We start from the raw sequence: 22138 nt of genomic DNA, 5'->3' as shown, positions 1-22138 counted from the left end.
CCTCCGGCAGAGATTTAATGGGAAGAAAACCGTTAATAAAGATGCCAGTACCACCTCCCCAGATGCCTGTCCGTCCGTCTCCTCCCCCCAGGACGTGTCTCTTCCATTGTCCATCCATCGGCTGTGGGAAAGGTGTCTGAGCAAACTGGGGGTGGGGGGAAGGGGGCAGATCGGTGAGCCTTGTGATATGTGTGCTCAGTGTTTTCTCAAGAGCTGGGGTCTCCTGTGTGAAGGAAAGACAGACTCCGTCATGCACGGAGGGAGTGTCAGCCTGCCCATGGCTTTGAACCGTGTGGCTCCTCTCCCCGCCTCTGCGAGGGTGACAGGGAGGAGCCAGCAGGCCACGCCCAGCCGTCTAGCTTCAGAATCCTGTGACCCCAGATGAGGAGGGGAGTGCGAGGCGCCCTCCGCAGCCCGGTGGGTGGCGTGTTAATACTCCAGGGGTGAAGTCACGGGAAGATCATTGTAGAGCATGAGACAGGCTGGCTCTCTCCGACCATCAGCGATAGTGATGAGCAACCTGCCCTCCAGACCAGTTTTAGAATGTCCTTCGTTTGTGTTGACCGATCTCCTCCCCAGGGTTGTAGGGGCACCCAGGTGACCATCTGGATCTCTTTTGGATCAAAGAGGAGCCTCTTTGTCCTGTCCCATCCAGATTTCTACTCTTTCATAGTGGTGCTGATACCAGACCTAGGAGTGGCCGCTGTGCCAGTCTATTTTCCAGAAGATTCTGTATTAAGGGCCAGCCCACTTCTTTGTAACTTCTGCTTATTTCTTCTGGCCCAGCCTTGCACAGCAGCCTCTGTAAATGACCCCTCTTCTCCACGACAGCTCTGGGGACGTTTGCTTGCTGATTGGCCTTGCCTCCCAGAAGCCCGGGCCAGGGGCCAGCTTCTCACTCCAGCTCTGCCTTGATCACGTTGGGATTTATATGCTACTCTTCTAACCAAGATCTCCAAATAGGCACTCTTAGTGGTGGTGTGTGCTGGCCTACCTGGACCCCCTTTGACGAGGCGCCAACAAATGCCCAGCTGCTATGTTTGTGGGGACGCATGGAGCACCCCCGTGGTGGTTGTGTCTGGTGTTGGGAAGAGAAGGAAACGGCCCTTCTGAGCTGTTTTCTTCACGTCTAAGTAAGGAGGAGTGATGGTGACAGAGGGTTTTGTGCGGCAGTGGTAGAGAGGGACCCAGAGACTGCTCTTCTGTCCAGGTGAGCAGAGAAGAACCTCCCAAAACCATCTTGTCCACCATGGTTGGGTTGGCCTTGTGCCACCGCGGCCACAGCTCATTTCTTTGACATCGTGTCCCCTGCTTTGTCACATGTATACAAATCAAAAGAAACTGTTCTCTGGCTTACGTCATGATGGAGTTGCATGACAGCAGCCTTGGGGACTCCCGTCTGACTCTGTCCCCTTCCACATGTAGGTGGTGCTTCCCACGTTTATCCTGGAGAAGCGCTCCTTGCTGGAGATGTACGCAGACTTCATGGCACACCCCGACCTGCTGCTGGCCATCGCCGCCGGGGCCACGCCAGAGGAGAGAGTCATTTGCTTTGTGGAGTATTACCTCACAGCCTTCCACGAGGGCCGCAAGGGGGCCTTGGCCAAGAAGCCCTACAACCCCATTATCGGTGAGACGTTTCACTGCTCCTGGGAGGTCCCCAAGGACAGGGTCAAGCCAAAGAGGACTGCTTCCCACTCTCCTGCTAGCCACGAACCCCCGATGGCCGAGGACCCTTCCCAGAGCTACAAACTCAGGTTCGTGGCTGAGCAGGTGTCCCACCACCCACCCATCTCCTGCTTCTATTGTGAGTGCAAGGAGAAGAGACTGTGCGTCAATACTCATGTATGGACCAAAAGCAAGTTCATGGGCATGTCCGTGGGCGTCTCCATGATAGGGGAAGGTAAGCCGTGTCATACACTTGATGGAGCTCTGCTCCTCTGCAGGATGTCGGGGCACTGGGTAGATGACAATTCTGTGTGTGGAGTTGCTGTTATTCTGTTTTGCAGCTGGGGGTGAGTGGGTGGTTGGGTAGAAGAGAGGGACAGGACCCAGGTCCTGGTAATTTCCCAGCAGGGCCAAGGTCATGGACTAGATGGGGTGCACTTGGATCTTTACACATTATGTGTGGCGGTGGGGGGGGGCACCTTACATATTAATTTTATTTTTAGCTTTGAGTGAATATTAGAGTTGGCTCCAAATCTGGGAAAAACCCATTTTTGTTAATTCTCACCCGTATTCTGGCTCCCAGACAGTAGGGATAATGGTGCTGCCTCTTCCAAAGCTTCTGATTGTTCCCAAGGCAAGTCTCTGGATTCTGCTAGGGATTCTGAAGCAAGAGCAGTGGAATCACACCACATGTGGACTGCACGTTCCTATTTTAGCAAATTAGCTGTGCATGAAGTATTCATTGTTTGAAGAAACTTGTAAAAATCCTTGTTAAATTGAAGTGTCTAGGGCCTTGGTCCTTCAACTTCTTTCAGCCACAAATTCCTTTAAAACTCTGAGACTATAGACTCTCTTCTCAGGGAAAGAAAAAAAATCCAGCACAAAATTCAGCCCTCAGGCAGCCACACGTGGTTCTTGAAAAGTCCCTCCAAACCGCATGAGATAGGAATCTGTCTCATTCACTGTGGCCATTTTTATTGAGCACCTACTATGCCAGATCTTGTGTTTTGTAGGAGCAAAACAGACACATACAAAACATCTCTGTCTCCGTCAAGCTTCTGTTCTGCCTACTTCTATCTTCTCTTCTACCTGGAAAATACAATTATGTAGGTCGTGTTGGGAGGTATTAAGTACTACAGAGAAATATAAAGCAGGGGAGGGACCTGGGAGCAGTGGTGATAGGGCTCAGGACGGGATGGGATGGCTGTTGGGAAGGCCTCGCAGACAAGGTGACGTTTCAGCAAAGGCCTGGAGCAGGTGGCGAGGGACAACCTGGCCGTCGGGGGAGGAGCGTGTGCCGCAGGAAGACAAGACAGAGGCCCAGAGGCAGGGGGGGCCCTGCACGTGGCCCACGGGGCTGGAGCAGGGTGAACGGGGCAGGGAACGGGTGAGGTCAGAGCGGTGACCGAGGCCAGATCACGGAGAGCCTCGGGGGCCTCTGCGGGGGGTTGGCCTTTATACTGAGTGAACTGCAAAGCCATGTGGCCTTTCGGGAGAATGCTGTGACCTGACTCGTCATTTAGCAAGGTTGTTCCAGAGGCCTGTTGAAAGTAGACCGTGAAGGGAGTAAAGGTGGCAGCAAGGAGACCGGTTAGGGGATGACGATGGTGGCCCAGGCCTGAGGTGATGGTGGCCCGGACCAGCGTGGAACAGCAGAGGAGGGAAGACACAGTGCAGGTCTGGGTGTATTCTTTTTCTTAAATATAATGTTTATTTTTGAGAGAGAGAAAGAGACAGTGTGAGTGAGGAAGGAGCAGAGAGAGAGGGAGACACTGAATCTGAAGCAGGCTCCAGGCTGTGAGCTGTCAGCACAGAGCCTGACACGGGGTTTGAACTCATGAACCGCGAGATCATGACCTGAGCCAAAGTCGGACACTCAACTGACTGAGCCACCCAGGCGCCCCACCGATGAGGAATGTGCTTCCCCCTCTTATATGCTCTTTTGTGGGGGTGCAGCATTGCGGCTGTTTTCCAATCAGGACAATCCCAGTATGAGATTAGTTTGTCCAGCTTTGATGGCTGTCATAAGAGAGAGTGGTCTTTTTTCTCAAGGAGAAGTTGTTCCCGTTGATGACAGGACCACGGATTGTAGCCAGAAGAGGATTTGTCCGTGTCTCACAGCCCCGCATCCCCAGCTGTGCGTGGAGCACCCCAGGGCTGAGACGGATGACAGGACGGAGCTGGACGCGTCTGCCGCCTTCCAGCCCCTCCGACCCGAGCACCCGCAAGTACCTGTTGGACTTCGCTAAGGGAGTTCATTTCCAAAGGGAATGCAGAGAGTTGCTTCAAAATGCTTAACAGCCTCTGATGCCCCTCACTTTATGGAAGAGGAGCCTAGAGAAGCCACTTGCCGGAGGGCGCATGTGTGACAGCCACAGTGCACACCCTCTGTCACCCCGAGCTGCAGGAAGGTGCCAGCCTTTCCGTGAGGCCAGGGCCTTCTGTCCTTGACTCCCCTCTGATCTGTGGATGGGAAATCTGAATCAGAGCTCTGGGAGTCACAGAAAGCCACCAGCTCAGGAACAGAGAGGGATGAGGTGGGCAGCAGGAGAAGGGTCAGGCAAGGTGTGTGGCATTAGGGTACCTCTAGGGGCATAGCCATGGCCCCAGGGGCCTGCCTCCCTGAAGCTGAGAAGATGGACCTGATGCAGGTGTGAGACCTGGTGTCCCCTCACAGGCCATTCTTCGGATCCCAGCGATCGCTGTCTCCCTCAGCACTTGTCTCTGCATGGCCCGTGACGGGGAGCTGCCTCTGCATCGGGCCGCGTGGCGGGTCCCAGCAGGTGCATCGCAGCCCGGGCTGTGGGCCCCTGAGGAGCCGTGAGCGGAGAACTTGGGTCCCAGCCCGTGGGGGCCCCAGTACAGGCGTGCGGGGGCCCTGTCAGGACGTTTGTGTTTGAGCGATGGCTTTCTCGGGCGTGCACGAAGAAACGGGAGTGGCGTTGATCTTGGTTTTGACTTCTCTGGGTCCGTGTTCCCACATGGTGCCCAAGGCCTCCCTGTTGCCCCGAGGTTTGCACCGGCGAGGGGTTCCCTGTGATCTGGAAGCCAAAGTCAGGATTCAGGAGATTCGTCTCCTCCCGTGTGGTCTCCTTATGCCGAAGTTCCCACGGAACGAATTATGTGAAGATGAACTGCGCCTGTTTAGGGAAGGTGGGTGTGGAGGCGGCCTGACCTCGGGTGCGCACCGCCAGCTGCACGTGGAGATCACCTGTCCCCCGTGTGTTACGTCCTCCGCTTTGGCGGGGTGGCCGGAGCGCTGGGGTTTATTCGTCCATCGATCTGTTCTTTCGTCCACTTGTGAGCTGGACACGGCAGTGACCGGGACGGGACAGAAGCCCCTGCCCTCAGCCGCCGTCGGATGCACACATCACAGGAAATGAGCAGTGTGACCGCTGAGTGGCACCGACGGGACAAAGCAGGACAGGGTGGCGGAGTGGGGCGCCTGCGGGGGGGGGCTGCCATCTGTGACAGGACAGCCCTCGACCAGAGTGTGGCCTTGGAGTGAGGGCTTGAAGAAGGTGGGGGACAGCCGCGGGAAGGGCGCTCCGGGCAGAGAGCAGAAGGGATGCCCGAGGCGGGAGCGTGAGGCTGGGGTGTTCTAGAAACCTCGTGCAGGCTCTGTGGCTGGGGCACAGGGACGGGTCGGCGAGGAGGGGCCGACCACTGGGGCTGCGTGGGGGACGTGGGAGGACTCGGGCTTTTACCCGAGTGAGGTGGCAGCCTGTGGAGGGGGGACATGGCTTTAGCCGCGTCTCCAGGGCCACCGTGTGAACACACTGGGCGGAAGCGGCAGGGGCACGGGGGCAAAGCTAGAGGAAGACCGATGGATCGTCACTTCTTGCTTCCTCCTTCCTACACACCCGTTGGTGGACTCTGTGATTAGCCAGAGTCTGAGCTCGCTGATGATGACATCTTCTGACAAGTGGATTTCAGGGACAGAGAATCCATTCGGGTTCCCTTCTGGGGGTTTCCCGGGGCTGTGCAGAAATGCCGGGAAAACCACTGACTCTTAAGTAACAGGACCAGGCAGGACCTCACAGTTTCTGGGCCCCTGAGCCTGGATTCTTGACCTTGGACGAAGACCTGGAAGTTCTCCATGAACATGAAGATTTGCAAATTGAGTGATTTAGGGAATTCTTTGGTCAGTGAAACTCCATGTCTTCCCAGCCGTCCCCGTGAGGAGTGGGCTCTGGAGAGGAGGTGGGTGTCCAGCCACGTGGCCACGCTGGCCCTTCCCTCCAGCACTTCCGCTCACCTCTCCCCGTCACCCCTGCTCTGTTCCGTGCTGCTGGGGCTCCTTGCTTCACCCATGGTCTCGTCCATCTCTTCTGGAACTTTACTTGAGTTCCTTCTGCTCCCACGATGCCCCCCACTCTCCGGCCTGAGGTGAACAGACACCTTCGCTTCGTCTTACTGTGGGTGGTCATTGGGGTCCGTGCGTCAAAGGGTAGGCCTCTGGTGTCTCAGGGTTCACTCCTCTGTCCGCCACAAGTGGTGCATCGGGCCCGGGGCCTGTAAGTCACTCTGCACAGCCCTGGGCACACGGGACCCAGCTCCTCGTGGGTGGGAAGTCCTCACACCGTCTCCCGAGGCCCTCGCCATGGCCAGCCCCGGCGCAGGCTTAGAAGGTCTGCTCTCATGGCTCCCTGCTGGGAAATCTCCTTGGAGCTTCTCAGGGGAGGGCCGAAGTCAGACCGCTGTGGAGAGAGGCTCTGGAAGGGCCGTCCCTGGACGTAGCCCTTCCCGCTCACCCAGTGAATTCCTGCTGCGGATGGACCTGGGAAGGGTCAGAGGACCATTGGCCCATTCTTGTGAGGCCTTAAGGTTCCCTAAATCCTTTCAAGTAGCTACGTCCATCTCCCTTTTATATTAATTGAATGTGCACTCTAAAAACACCCAGGGTCTTCATTTTCTCCAGAAAGTACTTCTAAGAATCCCCAAATTTCAGAGCAAAAGGTTCTGGTTCTTGTACTCCGATCTCCTGTGTTGGGGGTGGGTATGGAGAGGCAGGATGGTTTTTTCCTCACTACTACTACTACTTCTTCTTCTTCTTTTTTTCAATAGCACAAACAGGGGAGGGGCAGAGAGAAGGGAGAGAGAGAATCCCAAGCAGGCTCCAGGCTCTGCACAGAGCCCAGTGCAGGGCTCAAATTCATGAACCATGAGATCGTGATCTGAACTGAAATCAAGTATCAGATACTTAACCGCCTAAGCCACCCAGGCGCCCCTTTTCTTATTCTTTGTACTGATCTAGCATATTCCATAAACGTGTTGATTGGGTTTGAAGTAACAGTTTTTCCATCTCTCTCATTTTATTTTTAAATATTTATTTTTGAGAGAATACAAGCAGAGGAAGGTCAGAGAGCGGGGAGACAGAGGATCTGAGGTGGGCTCTGCACTGATAGTCCCAAGCCCAGTGTGGGGCTTGATCTCGTAAACTGCAAAATCATGACCCGAGTCAAAGTCGGAAGTTCAACTGACTGAGCCACCCAGGTGTCCCTGTTATTTTTTTAATGTTTATTTTGAGAGAGAGAGTGAAATGAGCACAGGGGAGGGGCAGAGAGAGAAGGAGAAAGAGAATCCTAAGCAGGTTCCACGCTGTCAGCACAGAGTCCGATGTGGGGCTCAATCCCATGAACTGTGAAGTCATGACCTGAAACCAAGAATGGAGATACTTAACTGAATGAACCACCCAGGTGCCCCTCCATTCCTTCACTTTAAAGAGAATGAGTGGGGCGCCCAGGTGGCCCAGTTGGTTAGGTGTCCAACTTCAGCTCAGGTCATGATCTCACGGTTCGTGGGTTCGAGCCCTGTGTCAGGCTCTGTGCTGAAAGCTCAGAGCCTGGAACCTGTTTTCAGATTCTGTGTCGCCCTCTCTCGCTCCCCCTCCCTCACTCATTCTCTCTCTCTCTCTAAAAGTTAATTAAAAACATTAAAGAAAAAACAAAAAAAATGAGGGGGTCTGGGTGAGCGTCCAGCAGCAGCCCAGCTCATGCTCTCCCTGTTCGTGAGTTCCACCCTGCATCGGGCTCTCCATTCTCAGCAAGGAGCTTGCTTCAGATCTCTCTCTCTCTGTCTCTCTGCCCCCTCCCCTGCTCATTGTCTGTCTCTCAAAAATAAATAAACATTTAAATTTTTTTTAACGTAACGAGATCTTAGGTGGATCCACTGGAAATGTTGTATGTAAGTAAACACATGGGCTCATCTAACGCGTTGCCTTTAGGCTGTGCCCTATTTGGCCACAATAAAATGCCACCGAGCAATGCTTCATTACCACTAGAATCACTTGGGCCGCAGCTCAGAGACGGCCTCCCCGCTCCGTCCCTCCGCTGCGCACTCGGAGCCCTAACTGGGACACTGCTCAGTCAACCCCGCAGCTCGGGGCGGCGGGGGAGGGGGGCACATCCAGCTGCTCTTGCAGCGGCTCCCCCAGGACCCGAGCACCTAGTCACATCGCACAGCTTCTTAATTGGGTCTGTAGGGAAAGGCAATTAGTTCAAGCGACAGAAGTGACACCCTGGCTCGGTGCTTGTGAGCGCCGGCCCACGGCCCGCTTCCCCCAGAGCGACGCTGCAGGTCGGTGCCTCCCAGAGGCGGCCCTGCTGGAGTGGTTTCGTTCCTCAGATTGAGCTCGGGTGTGAAATTGTCTTAAATGGATCCGTTTGAAAAGTCCGCATGTTTCGTCTTATGTTTATTGGTAAATCGATGTGTGGGATTGGAAATGAAAATCTTACAGCTTGAAGACTAAACCACGATGTGGAAGTATTGATCCTTTGGCATTTTGGGGCTGCTTTCCGTTCTTAGGATAATTAAAAAAGAACTTTTATTTACTGAACTTCCATCTGTAAGTCTAGTGTTAATATAGTCTTTATATCAGGGATGGTTTTTTTTGGTTTAAGTTTATTTTGAGAGAGAGAAAGAGCATGAGCAGGGGAGGGGCAGGGAGAGAGAGAGAGAGAAGGAGAGGGAGAGAGAGAGAGGGAGAGAGAATCTCAAGCAGGCTCTGTGCTGTCAGCACGGAGCCTGATGCGGGGCTTGGTCCTAAGAACCATGAGATCATGACCTGAGCCAAAACCAAGAGTCAACTGCTCAACCAACTGAGCCACCCAGGTGCCCATGGACAGATTTGTTTTTGTTGTTTTGTTTTGTTTGTATTCAGCCCTGAAAAAAGAGTCCACATATGAGAAGGCATAACTGTAGGTGCTTTAATGACAAAGCACACGTGTACGGATTTTCAGAGAAGAGCTAAGAGCTAAGAAGTGTGGTTCCCCCTCCCCACCAGTGCTTTCACACCAGCTCAGCTTTGGGGCTCACGGACTTCTGTGACCCTCAGGTTTGCAGGAGAGTTTTCTCAAGAAAAGTGGGAAGAGAATGCCTCCCACCTGTCTCTTCATCCCCGTGTGCATAACCCACTGCCACTTCATCATTCGCTCTTTATTCCCAAATGGGATCAACGGAACTCAGAGGTCACCCACCAAGAGAGCGGCTCCGGAAAGTGAGCAGTGGCTGGGGTAGGAGTCTCCAGGATTCTGGCACTGTGTCAGGCTGATGCTTGTGGCAAAGTTCTAGAATCACCTTCTCACCACAGCCCTGTGAGGTGTGGATACCATCATCCCTGCGTCACGGATGAGGAAACTGAGGCACAGAGAAGTTAAGGTTGCCAGGCCGCTGAGTGACTGAGGACCTGGACGGACCCTCTGAGACCTCACGCAGGTCTTTAAGGAAAACTCGGGCGTATACTCCATGTAGCTGTGCGGCCCCGCATCACCAAGGGTATGTTTGTGAATCAGGCCAGGAAGAGGCAGCACGTGGGACTCACGGATGTGTGTGGTCCTTGTGTGAAGAGGGGCTGCTGCAAGATGTCTAACCGGCGAGGGCCAGCAGGGCACTCCCGACTGCGGACTGGAAGGCTCGTCCCCCTAGGGACACCAGAGCTGCTGGGGGTGAGGCGGCGTTGGGCAGGCCGATAGCACAGAGGACATGGATGCAGGCTCGGGGAGCTGCCTTCTCTGGGGCCCGGGAGGCAGCCTGGCTTGGGGACTGGCCGCCTCCTCCGCAGGCCCCCAGGCTCCTCTCCAGCTGTCCCCGGCTCTGACACCGTGAGAGAGACACCTGGCGGAACCAGAAACTTGTGTGTAGAACTGGGGCAGGGAGGGAAATCCGAGGCGTGCCCTGTCTCTGCTCGACTTTCACTTCTGGTCCGTCTTGGCTGTTGGTGTCCTCCCTGTGTCTGGTATTCGCTGCAGCTTTCCACCTGCCCCAGGCTGTCTTCTGAAGCAACCTCATCTGAGCAAGTCAGACACAGAGGAGGCTCCGAAACAGAATCTCTTCTCGGTTCTGGCCGTTTGCCTCCAAGGGTCCTGATCAGAAGTGAACGGACATAGCCAAGTGTGCTGCTCTTGCCAGACACATCGTCCCCCCCTCCGTGCGCGCAGGGCAGGGTCCGACGGGCACCTGGGGCAGTCTTCTCTCCTCCAGGTAGGAGGAGGGACAAGGGTCTGCGTGACAGCATTGAGTGGCCTGTGGCTTTCCTTTTAGGGAGATGCAATAATTCAGTTACAAGAGCTCAGGCGAGTTGAAGAAGTGGGGAGAAGGTGGTCCGTTCTGACGTCCCGTGTATCTGGTACGGCGGAGCCATGTTCTTTCTGTGTTTCTGTTACATACAATCCATTATAGTCCTGGCCAGGGAGAGAGCACGAGAGGGATTTAAATGCTCTGTGACCTCTGTCCTCCAGTCCCGCCCACGTGACTGTGAGTGACCTACAAATCTTTTTTTCCTTCTTGGTCTCAGCTCACGCAGGTGCCCACACGCATGAGCATTGGGAGTGATTGAGACTCCTAAACACACGCGAGCATGTCCCCCCCGATTTACAGACATGGGTTCCGTCTCCGTGTCGGCAGAGCTGACTTTCCTGGAGTTAATGGAGAGAGAGCCTCATCGGCTGCCTATAAACTGTAGCATGTAGGCGATTGAAGGAATTTTCTTTCTTTTTAAATTTTGTTTTTAACGTTTATTTATTTTTGAGAGAGAGACAGAGCATGACAGGGGGGAGAGGCAAAGAGAGAGGGAGACACAGAACCCAAAGCAGGCTCCAGGCTCTGAGCTGTCAGCACAGAGCCCCATGCAGAGCTCGAGCCCACAAACCTTGAGATCATGACCTGAGCCGAAGTCGGGTGCTTAACTGACTGAGCCACCCAGGCGCCCCCAATTAAAGGAATTTTCAAGGGCAAGTTGAATTACAGTTGTGTGCATCTCCATTGACTTTAGAGACCCAGCATTCATGACTCCTCTCTGCAGTTTCGGCCCATCTCTCCTCAGACCCCCCCCCCCCCCCCCCCCCCCCCCCCCCCCCCCCCCCCCCCCCCCGGCAAGGTCGTCTGTACGAAGAGAAACACACAGCCTGTCTCTACTGGACAAATTTTAGCTCTAGTTGATACAGATACTTGTTTAGCCTCAGAGGGAAGTACTGACCAGCCACAGCACGTAGCCTGAGTGTCCATTTCCTCATCCTTATTTGAAAATGATAATTATTGCCAAATGGAGTCATCGTGAAGCTCTTAGAAATGCCTGGCAGCCAGAAAGTGCCAACACATGAGCACCATTGATGCCACCCTTCCCTCTTCCAGTGGAGGAACGGGGGGCCCAGGGAGGGGACGTCACTAACCATGTGTGGCCACAGGGCAGCCCGTTCCTTCCTGAGATGCACAGCGCCCCTGATCACCGGCAGGCTGGGGATGAGCTGGGACAGGACGGTGAGGACGTGTACAGATCACTGGAGTGTGGGGTGCGGAGAAGGTTCCTTACACAGAATAGAGCTTAGCCTGGAGCCTGGTTCTTGGGGCCTCTGCCAGCCTGTACCGGCCTCGGGGTAAAGCGAAATGCCGCCCTCCACTGTGGACACCGGGCCAGGCAGGCCAAAGCAAGGGCTGGATTTCAGCCTCAGTGGGCACTTTGTGCAGCACATAACCAACGCAACAGCCCTGGGAATTAGTGCATTGATAGGGTGGTCATGTCAGCCTTTGGGAACTTGATGACAACTGTGGCCCCTCTCCCTAGAAAGTAGGTAAGCCCACACAGTTTTTCACTGTTCCAGAGGACTGAGACCTTCCGCCCTGAATGCACAGATCCTAGGTCAGAGGGCCCCTGATCTAGAGGCAGGCTGCTCGTGTGGCCAGTGTCTGCCTCAGGTTGGTAGCAGTGTACAGTCTGTGTTCTCTAACTTCCTGTGAACCACAGAGGTCTCTGTGGCTCTCCGGAAACGATCAGACTCTTTACATGCTATTTCAAAGTTCAAAAGAAGGTCTGGCCCCTGCTGACTCAGCCAGTGTGCTGTTCCCTTTCTGTCTGCACATGGGCCCTGCCCTCAGCCCTTCCCATATAAGCAGGCTCCTTCCCACCACAGCACCTTTGCACATGATCTTCCTTCTGCCTGGAATATTTCCTTCCTCTCTTTACCTTCTCAACTCTTAGCCGGCCCAAACATCCCTTCCTTCGGGAGAGTTCTGTTTCCAGGTCAACTCCTGCTGGAGGTCTCTCCGGCACGGGGCACTTCTTTCTCCTTCATTATAGTTACAGTTTTGTGCTGGATTGGCAATGAACGGCCCCCGTTGTGTTCTCCTTGAAGGGAGAAGGTGGGTCTGTTCACGGTTCTGTTCTCAGCACCTTGGACAGCATCTGGCCCCCAGGAGGGATATGCGATAAGTGGCCAGTGAGCGGCTTACCTTTGCAAAAGGGGGAGACACGAGGCCCGTTGCCGGAGGGTGTTTGGTTTCTCATGTTTATGCCTTTTGATCCCTACCTTCCCTTCTCTTGCATGTCTGACTCTCTCCTCTTTTCTCCCTGGAGGTGTGCTGAGGCTCCTGGAACATGGGGAGGAGTACGTGTTTACCCTGCCCAGTGCCTACGCTCGGTCTATTCTCACCATCCCGTGGGTGGAGCTGGGCGGAAAAGTCAGCATCAGCTGTGCCAAGACCGGGTACTCAGCGACGGTGATATTCCACACGAAGCCTTTTTACGGAGGGAAAGTCCACAGGTAGGAGGCACCGGGAAGCCTTCGTCTTCCCCTTATCACAAAACCCTTTCTTTCACCGTGAGAAACTTGGGTCCCAGCCTGGGATGAGTTGGAAATCAAGGAAAAGCTAACAAGTCTTTTTTAAGAGATGTTCTCTTCTTTTCACCCCTCAACATGGTGGTTTTTTGAGCCCTTCCCAGAAATCCTTTGGCGATATATTCACAACACGCACCAGAAGAGTAGGAAGCGACCTTTCCCTTCCCTGGGCTGTTTGTCTGTTTGTCTCTGAAGCAGTTTCATCTGTGAACTTGGACGCTGCCTGAGCTCTCATTTCATGTTAAGTTGGATTTATTAAACTTCCTGAATCCTGTATCATCTAGGAGATCAGGACTACCTTTTTTAGAAGCTGGGGAAACCTGATGCTAAGAAATGGAAGGAAAAGTCTGCTGTTCGAGGGAAGCTTGGAGATGTTTTTATTGCCAAGGTTATAGAGCATCATATAAGCAAGCTCCAGTCTTTGCCCATTTTCTTGAAAAGTGTTCTGTTCAGTTCTTGTGAGGAGGCCAGGGTGTCACTGGGAAAGTGGGTGCCTTTGGTGGCTGTTTTGGAGCCACGCTACTGGCTTGCAAGAGCTGATTATGTGTGTCTCCACAGCTCCACGGTCCCTCAGACCGTGTCGGTAGCCCGAGGGGTGGGCACCACAGAACATGGTGAAGGGTGTAGATCAGGTCTTTTCCCCTTTAGAGAGCCAGTTGTTAAAACATTGCCAGTGCACCACTCACGCCCTTCTAGAAAGTATAGCCCAGAAGATCGCTGATGCCACCCATGAGCCTTTGTGTCAGCATCTAGCAGCCGTGGCGTTACTCAGGCCCAGGGAGAAGGCTTTCAAGCCCGCGATGACAATTCTAAGTTCAACCTGGGCTGGGCCGTTAGAAAGCAAGAAGCTTAGCTCCTTCCCCCACGTGCCTGCTTTCCTGTTTCTACTGCCTTACTCTGTGCAGCGAGCTTCAAGGTGGGGAGGGGCTGGGGGTGCACTTTCACCCAGAGCCGGAGGCCCTCAGGCCAGGCAGGCGAAGGCACAGATCCTGTGAAGGCCCAGAAGGGGGTCCCTCGGAGCTGCTGCTGCAAGTAAGATGCTGTTCCCTCAATGCCGGGGGTCCAGGGTTTGCTCAGCCTCCGTTCAGGGGAATGTGCAGATGCGGCTGAACGCTTCTCTCCTCTTCCCGTGTGACCTCGGGCGGGTTGTGGGCAGCCCCATCTGACCCACCGTTCCTGGTACACTGTCAGGCCTCGTTGGTGGTTAAAATGTAGCACTATGCAATGCTATTTCAGGGGGGAGAAGTATATATTTTATTTCTCTTAAGTTGTTTGATTTCCACCACAATAATAACATGTAACTTTTGTGTGTTTATGAAAATTAAGAAATTAACATTGCTGCATTGCTATTCACTAGTGTACAGACTTCATTCAGATGTCACCTGTTTTTTCCTCCCGATGGCTTTCTTTATCTGATCAAGAATATTAGGTCACGTTTTTAAGAGCTAGTCATTAAGCAAAATGGCAAAAAGCAGTCCATCCTCCTCGCCACCCCATAACAAACAATCTCTGAATGTGAGCACACCTTCTGAAGCATGTCTCTGTTGCGTTGGTCTCACACAACATGTTCATTTGACTCATTCATTAATTCAGGGTGACGGCAGAGGTGAAGCACAACCCCACCAACACCATTGTTTGTAAAGCCCACGGGGAGTGGAACGGCACCCTGGAGTTCACTTACAGCAATGGGGAATCCCGAGTCATCGACACGACCACACTGCCCGTGTACCCCAAGAGGATTAGGCCCCTGGAGAAGCAGGGGCCCATGGAGTCCAGGTGGGCATCAGCTTGCGTGTTTCCTTCCTGGGTAGCCGTCCTCCGCACTTGCCCCGAGGGACAGAGAAGCCGCCTCCGAAAGCCCGGCTAATGGAAACGGGCTAGGAATGGTGTTCTTCCCTTGCTTGGATTCTTGAATTTTCCACTGTGTGTATCTCAGGGGTAGACCCTTTGGTGGTTTCAGTTATTATGAAAGTATGGGGTGGGTTGTGAGGATAGCGTTTAAAAAACTTTTTTTAAAGTTTATTTATTTTGAGAGAGAGAGCACAAGCAGGGGAAGGGCAGAGAGAAGGAGAGACAGAATCCCAAGCAGGCCTGTGCTGTCAGCACAGAGCCCAGTACGGGGCTCGAAGTCACAAACTGTGAGATTGTGACCCAATCTGAGATCACGAATCAGATGCCTAACCGACTGGTCTACCCGAGTGCCTGCCTACGGTAGACTTATAATGACTGTCCTGGAAGTTTGTCAACTGGTCTATTGCTTGATTGCAAAGTTAACAGACAGAGTTGCTCATGATCAAAGAACTGTGCACAGAAGCAGTGAGATACTTTATTTTTATCACCAGATTAATGACATTATTTAAAAAAAGTCAGCAATGGCAAGGACATGATAAAATCGACACTCTGGGCCCTTATGTGCATGGTAAGAATGTGTGCACCGTGGCCACGTGGGTGAGTGGCTTCAAATCCATGAATTCACTTTAATTTTGTATTCTGTCTTTGGGAACCTCTTCCAAAGGAAAATTCTTAAGTTCAGAAAAGGTTTTATATATAAAATAGGGTGTTTAAAATTTTTGTTTGTTTAAAATGTGTTTATTTTGAGAGAGAGGACGCGAGCAGGGGAGGGGCAGAGAGAGAGAATCCCAAGTAGAATCCACGCTGTCAGTGCAGAGCCGGACACAGGGCTCCATCTCACAATTTTGTGATCATGACCAGAGTCAGATACTTAACTGAGTGAGCCATCCAGGTGCCTCAAAATTGGGTATTAATAAAAAAACCAAAAAACTATAAACAGTAAAAAAAAAAAAAAAAAAAGACTCTACCTAACTGTCCAACAGTAGGAAAATGGTTAAATTATGGAGTAGCCATACAATTAGTATGTCTACTCCATGGTATGAATCCTACAGCCACTTGAAGCAATGTTTATGCAGTTACAGAGTGGAATCTTCTTAGAATATACCATTTTTATTTTCTAGTCCAGGGGGTTAGCAGACTGTAGCCCACGGGCCACGTCCAGGCCACGGCTGATGGCTTGGAAGCTGTATGGGACCACAGCGACGATGGCTAATTTACTGCTGTTTATAGCCACCTTCGTGGGGCGTTAAAGCAGTTGTGATCAAGACCGTACGGTCCGCAAAGCCTACCCTGCTTACCACCTGGTCCTTTATAGAACATGTTTGCTGACCTCTTTTGGAGGTCTCTGCCCTCTGAGTTTGGGGCCACCAGCTTCTGATGAGACTCCTCATGGGCGCCCTCGAGAGCACCTCCATTTCGGATGTCCTTGTGCCCAGCCTCTCCCTGAGCACTAGATGTGTGTTGAGGGTGTGGGCGATGAGAAGCCTGTGATTTGACCCACACCCTCCCCTCACTGTTCCCTCACCTCACCTCATCATTTTGGCCAGTTGGGCGTAGCTCTATAGCCTGATTCCAGAGGTTTCTCCTGCAAAATGGGAGCCAGAGCATTATTCTCCTTGGGACTGTGTATGGTGGGGCTCAGGGCAGGTCTGGTGGGCAGGCTGAGCTTTACCCTTGTCAACAAGTTGACTGACTTTGATCCCCCTCAGAAGGGGCTGCATCGTCCGCCCCGTGCGCCCCTTTCTCGGCTTAAATCATCTGACCCTCCAGGCTTCCTGCTGTTCAAGGCCATCTCGTGGACGGGGCAGGGCTGTTCCACTGAGGCCCTGGATCTACGTACAGTCTGCTTGCTCCCGGCCGCAGAGGCATCATTCCCCCAAGTCAGGGAGGGAATCCTCACTGCCGAGAATTCGGATGGTTCCTGTTATGCACAGTCCCAGTTGCCGGATGCATTTATGTGAGGAGGTGCATTATGGGGCCTCGCTTTGCCTCAGCGCCTTTCCTCACCCTCTAGAACAGAGTATGACTCAGGGATGGTCCTGGGACTGGAAAGCCTGAGGGCGGGGGAAGCTGTACCTCAGGAGCCCGTCTAGGCTGCCTTCTGCAGTGAATGCATGAATGGGGCAGAGAGGTCAGTTTCTGTGTGGCCACGGGAGGATGATGGGTCCCGCCACATAAACACCCCCCCTCGGCCCCGTCTGTAACTCTGGACAGTGGGATCCCCTGTGGATAAGCAGCTGTCGTTCATATTTACCAGCTTGCTACCTCGGACACATCACCTTAGATGGATCGTATTTTTCTCGTTAAAATGGGGATGGTAATATAGCGTCTATACCGTCAGGTTTTTGTGATGGTTACGTGAGCTAACACATATGTAAGATGTTAGAAATACGATAAATGCAATGTAAGTGCTGTTACTATTGCTGTGTAGTAGCAGCAGTAGTACCGGCTCCTCCTGCTATTACCAGATTCAATTCCTAGACACTCAGAGAGCCCTGAGGAAGGCATGCCGTCCGGGACAAGAGGGGAGGGCAGACTTGGGGCCTGTTGGCCCTGGGTTCAACTCCTGGCTCTAGGGGTCTTGGGGGCACCTGGAATGAACTAGCCCTAACAGATGGCTGGCCCAGATGCCCTCCCTCCGCCCCTCCCCGCAGCTCTGCCCCCCTTGACCTGTCGTTGTCAAACCAGCCGTGCCTGCCTGACCACCTCCTGTCCTCCATGCGTCCCCAGGAACCTCTGGCAGGAGGTGACCAGATGCCTGCGGCTGGGGGACATTGACGCTGCCACTGAGCAGAAGCGGCGCCTGGAGGAGAAGCAGCGGGTGGAGGAACGGAAGCGGGAGACGCTGCGCACGCCGTGGCAGCCCAAGTATTTTATCCAGGAGGTAACTCTGCCACCTGTCTTTGGGGACTTATCCCAGGTGAGGGGTGGCTGGGTTTGTCTCGTGAAGGCAGCAGTTTGGATGGATGAGGACAGTCCTGGGAAGGTTTGGGGCAGCTTGGCTCCGCCTCCGCTTTGGGCAGAACGAGCACCTGACACTTCCCTCTGACATCTTCCATCAGAATAGCCCATCAGCCCGCCGTGGGGGGGCGGGGGCAAGGAATGAATGGGATTGCAGATTTAAAAAACAGAAACAGGAGAAAAAACACAGCCCCTGCTACTTTATCCTTAGTGACAAGTTAGGCGTGAGGCAGCTCATAGCCTGTCTGCACAGCCGGGGGACTGGAACCATCACGACTGAGAACAAGCACCCTCTTGGGGCGCTGCCTGCCGTGGGCCACATGGGACGGGTGTGCTTGGAAAGGCTGGCGGGAGCTGTTGCTGTCACCCAGAGACGTGACACTGGAAGGCAGTCATCTCCCTGTCTGCCCACCCGCTGGGCAAGAGGGCAAGGCACCATGTGCCCGGTTGAGGCTCTTCCGCTTTAGAAGTTGTTTGTGGAGCAGCTGGAAGCATTCTGAGAACAGAATTGGAAATGATGGAAGTGTAGGAGCCCCAGTTTTTAACGCAGGCCCCTGGGAGCCTGGCAGCATCACTGAGGGAAACCCCCGTGAGGACTGGTGCAGACACGAGAGTCCGTAAAGGGAGTGGGTGCCATTTAACTCCAGGTGGTCATAGACCGTCCAGTTCTTCAGCAGAAGCCAGAAATCTGAATTTTTCTGACACAGCTGATATGCATGTGGCATCTGGGAATCTTAAGTTTCAACACGGAGAGCAAATCGAGGTTGTCGAGGCTTCCTTTGGCCCAGGTGCCGCTACTGTCTGACGCGCGCCAGAGGGAGGGGTTACTCTGCGTGGCAGGAAGCTGCTGGGGGTGGTAATGACTTTGAGGCGGACTCCCCCTCGGGAACAGAAGCAGCTGCTGTCCTCGCCACCGGCAGGACCTGGGGCTGTGGGTCAACAGAGACAGGTTGGATTCCTGTTCAGACGGGAAGCCTGCTTGAGCAGACTGTCTTCATGAGCCTGAGTGGGACCCGTGTCTGGAGGCCTTGCCTGTGTGAGGTGAACCTGTTCTCCAGAGAAACAACAGAAATAGAACCATTAGGAGATGTAATTATTCGTAGATCTCTTAGAGGAACTGGCCAGCAAGATAATGGAGGCTGAAAGCCTCCGGGTTGGCCCGCTGAATGAAGACCCCGGGAAACAGCGTAATTCAGTCCAAGCCCAGCGGCCTGGGAGCTGGGGGGGCGGGGGGAGTCAGGGGCGGAAACGCCAGTGCGAAGGCAGAAGATGAGGGTCCCGACTCACGAAGGGAGGCAGAACAAAAAGAGGAGGGTCAGTTCCTCCCCCCTCCACCTGTTTTTGTTTTCAGGCCCCCAGTGGCTCGGATAACGCTTATCCACTCTAGGGAGGGAACTCAACTTTGCTGAGTGCTTCTGTCCCCCAGAAACCTCCCTGGACACACTCAGAATGTTTCAGCTGCGCTCCACGGCCAACACATGAAATGAAGCCTTACACCGTCCTTCAAGACTCCTCCTGGGCGGTGGATCTGGTCTTTCTGAGACCACTAGTTTGCCTCGCTTCTGTGAAAAGGCGGACATAAAAACCAAAACCCAAAGGCAACAACAACACAGCGCTTTTTCCTTGGTTTAAGAAAACCCAGGATGTTTATAACGGGAAACTTGAGGATATGTAAAGAATAAAAGTCATCCCAGTACCAGAATTGTTACTGTTCAGCACATTCCCTTCTAGTTAAGCCCCGGATTGTGTATACGGTTTTGACTCCTGCCCTGTTTTGATGGTTGGTGTCATTTCTCGTGCATGGATTTGTGACTGGCTCTGGCTGCAGGGGCCGTGGCTGGGCAGGCCCCTACGGGCTGGGGGCTTTAAATCACTGGTTTGGGAAGATTCCTCCTGGGCAGGCCTTGCCTTTTCTCTCATGTCCGTTCATTGGACCACCCTCCTTGTCTTTCTTGTCCCACTGTTTTCAAAGGGTTTTTTGGGGGGTGTGGAGGGGCGCCTGGGTGGCTCAGTCAGTTGAGCATCTGGCTTCAGCTCAGGTCATGATCTCACAGTTCGTGGGTTCAAGCCCCATGTCAGGCTCTGAGCTGACAGCTAGCTCAGAGCCTGGAGCCTCCTTCAGATTCTGTCTCCCCCCCCACCCCTCTCTCTGACCCTACCCTGCTCGTGCTCTCTCTCTCTCAAAAAAAAAAAAAAAAGGTATTATTTTTGGCCAGCTAATCTTATATGCTGTAAACCAACAAAGACCCCCCTTCTTTAGTTATTTTTTGGGTTTCCCGCCTGACACCCCACAATGTGAAGATCTTACCTCCACAAAGCAGGCGGGCTGAGGAGGGGCAGTGAGGCCCGAGAACAAGGCGCACACCCGTCAGTGGCAGTCCTGCACAGGCGCTGCCGGAGCTCTGCTGTGTGGGGCTCGGCGTCTGACCGAGCAGAGGGGCCGAGCCTCCCCTGCTTCCCCCCTTGCAGAGCGGCCTTCCTAAAACGTCTCCTCCTTTCTCTTACAGGGCGATGGCTGGGTGTACTTCAACCCTCTTTGGAAGGCACACTGATGGTGTGGAGGTGCAGAGCTTTCAGAAATAGCCGTGTTTTTTGTAGAAATTAAAGTGGTACAGTATCTGCTGGTATTCACCCAGGCCTCTTGTTCTCATTCGGGAAATGGTACCTGCGAGAGACATTACATACTGTGACAAGTGCACCACCAAACTACTGTTGGATTGAATTTATTCAAGAGCCGTCTGGGGCACGTGTGTGTGCAGTCTGTGTGAGCGCTCAGTACACTGCACGTTCACACACATGCGCATGCCTGCTGGGTATTATTACACATGTAAATACTGCACTTACCAAGATTTAAGTGGGTAATTATGAGCTCCTTTTTATCAATGAGGTTTGAAGTTTTCTATTTTTCACTTTGCCAAAAATGTTTTGCACTCACAAAAATACTCTGGAGTAGTCAACTCCCATCGAAACAAAGGTGAGCTGGCATGGTGTCCACGTGGTAGAAAGTGGCTCATTTCTGGTAGAAGTAGGTGGTTTTCGCCTCACGATTATTGTGGTGATTCCCACCTCCCTCCCCCCGTCAACATTTCGTTTGTCCTTATTTAAGAAAGATAAACTGTTATCCCCTGCGGAATGGTGAGTGGGCAAGAAGAGGTTAAAGGCTTGTATCAGAGCCTTCCAAGATGGAGCGCCTTCGGGAGAACGGGCCTGCCTTGGCATATTTGTCCCAAACCTCTCTGACAACTGCTGATGCTCAAAGTATTAGTTCTACATTTTTCAGAAGCTGCTTCTTTTACAATAGAAAATAAGTCATATGAAGACCTCACTACTTTTGTGATGAAAAAGGGCTTTAGAAATTAAATACACGCATGCATATCTAGAACTGTTACAACCACAGCCTCAATTTTGTATTTAGTTTGGGGAAAGAGAAAAGAATGCCCTGTGGATTTTTTAAGTGCACCTCTCTTGTTTGACCCAAACTCTGCAGCACAACCACTGTGACTAAATAACATGCACAGAAAGACTACGTAAGTGTTCCATGATTTCAGCTGAATTTCAGTCCTCTGCCTTTACAAGTGAGGTCAAGACATGACTTGACTATACAGCAAGGAAAATGAAGTAGGATTTTTGCTCAGTGCTTAATTTATTTTTTACTGTGCCACTCAGAATATTTATAAAATCCAGTAGCATGAATGCTTCTCTGTAGTAATACTAATTTTGTGCCTTTTGTCTGCTTTCTTAAGACCAATTGTTCACTTTGTAGATATTAGACAAATATATTTCGATTAAGTACTATACCTGCCTGTGTGTCTCTATTTTATCTTTACGGATCCAAACTTCCAGTTGGAACTGGGGGCTCTGAGCTCAAGTTTTATTGGTTAGGTATTGCTAATTTGGTGTGAACAGCAATCGTATTTCTAGCAAAACAGTGTTTTAAACACATTTTAAATACCTACCAGATAAGCATTATTTATGGAAATGTTCTGACAATTTCATAAGAACATTGAACTCATATCTAGTGAATGTTCTGTTTTGTGAGCAGTCAGTGCCAGGCAACATCCTAATGGAAGCCTATTCAGGTTCACAGTCTTAAATCTGGAACCATTTTATTTATGAGAAGGAAAGCAGAATCGATGCTATTTTAATGGTAAAAAAAAAAAACCTAGTGAGAAGACTGAAAAATAATCATTGTGGTGTGTTTTAGATTTTTTTCAGTCTTCCATTACATCAAAGTCTAAGCCATCTGGGAAGTAAAACATGGACAAAGTTCACTTTTCTGGTTTTGGTGGGTGAGGGTTCAGGTTGCATTTGTTTTTTTTTTCTATTAAATTTTTTAAAGTTTATTTATTTTGAGAGAGACAGAGACAGTGTGATTTGGGGAGGCACAGGAGAAAGAGAGAATCCTAAACAGGCTCCATGCTGCCAGCACAGAGCCTGACACAGGACTTAAACTCATAAAACTACAAGATCATGACCTGAGTCGAAACTAATAAGAGTTGGACACTTAACCACCTGAGCCTCCCAGGTGCCCCTCAGTTTGTGTTTTA

General features: G+C 52.3%; 1 protein-coding gene across 1 annotated transcript in view; it reads left to right on the top strand.

Moving 5' to 3' along the window:
- OSBPL10 (oxysterol binding protein like 10) overlaps nucleotides 1-21386 on the top strand; it is a 298037-nt gene extending 276651 nt beyond the window's left edge. The window contains exons 10-14 of the mRNA XM_029938776.1: nucleotides 1426-1903; nucleotides 12518-12704; nucleotides 14373-14555; nucleotides 17361-17514; nucleotides 20099-21386. Coding sequence (XP_029794636.1) covers nucleotides 1426-1903; nucleotides 12518-12704; nucleotides 14373-14555; nucleotides 17361-17514; nucleotides 20099-20143 — 1047 coding nt within the window. The 3' untranslated portion in view covers nucleotides 20144-21386. The remainder of the gene's footprint in view (nucleotides 1-1425; nucleotides 1904-12517; nucleotides 12705-14372; nucleotides 14556-17360; nucleotides 17515-20098) is intronic.
- The last annotated feature ends 752 nt before the right edge of the window (nucleotides 21387-22138 follow it).

Source organism: Suricata suricatta, chromosome 5 (assembly GCF_006229205.1).
Source record: "Suricata suricatta isolate VVHF042 chromosome 5, meerkat_22Aug2017_6uvM2_HiC, whole genome shotgun sequence".
NCBI lineage: Eukaryota > Metazoa > Chordata > Mammalia > Carnivora > Herpestidae > Suricata > Suricata suricatta.
Note: the sequence above shows the minus strand (reverse complement) of the source record. Positions and strands in the feature narration are given on the sequence as shown.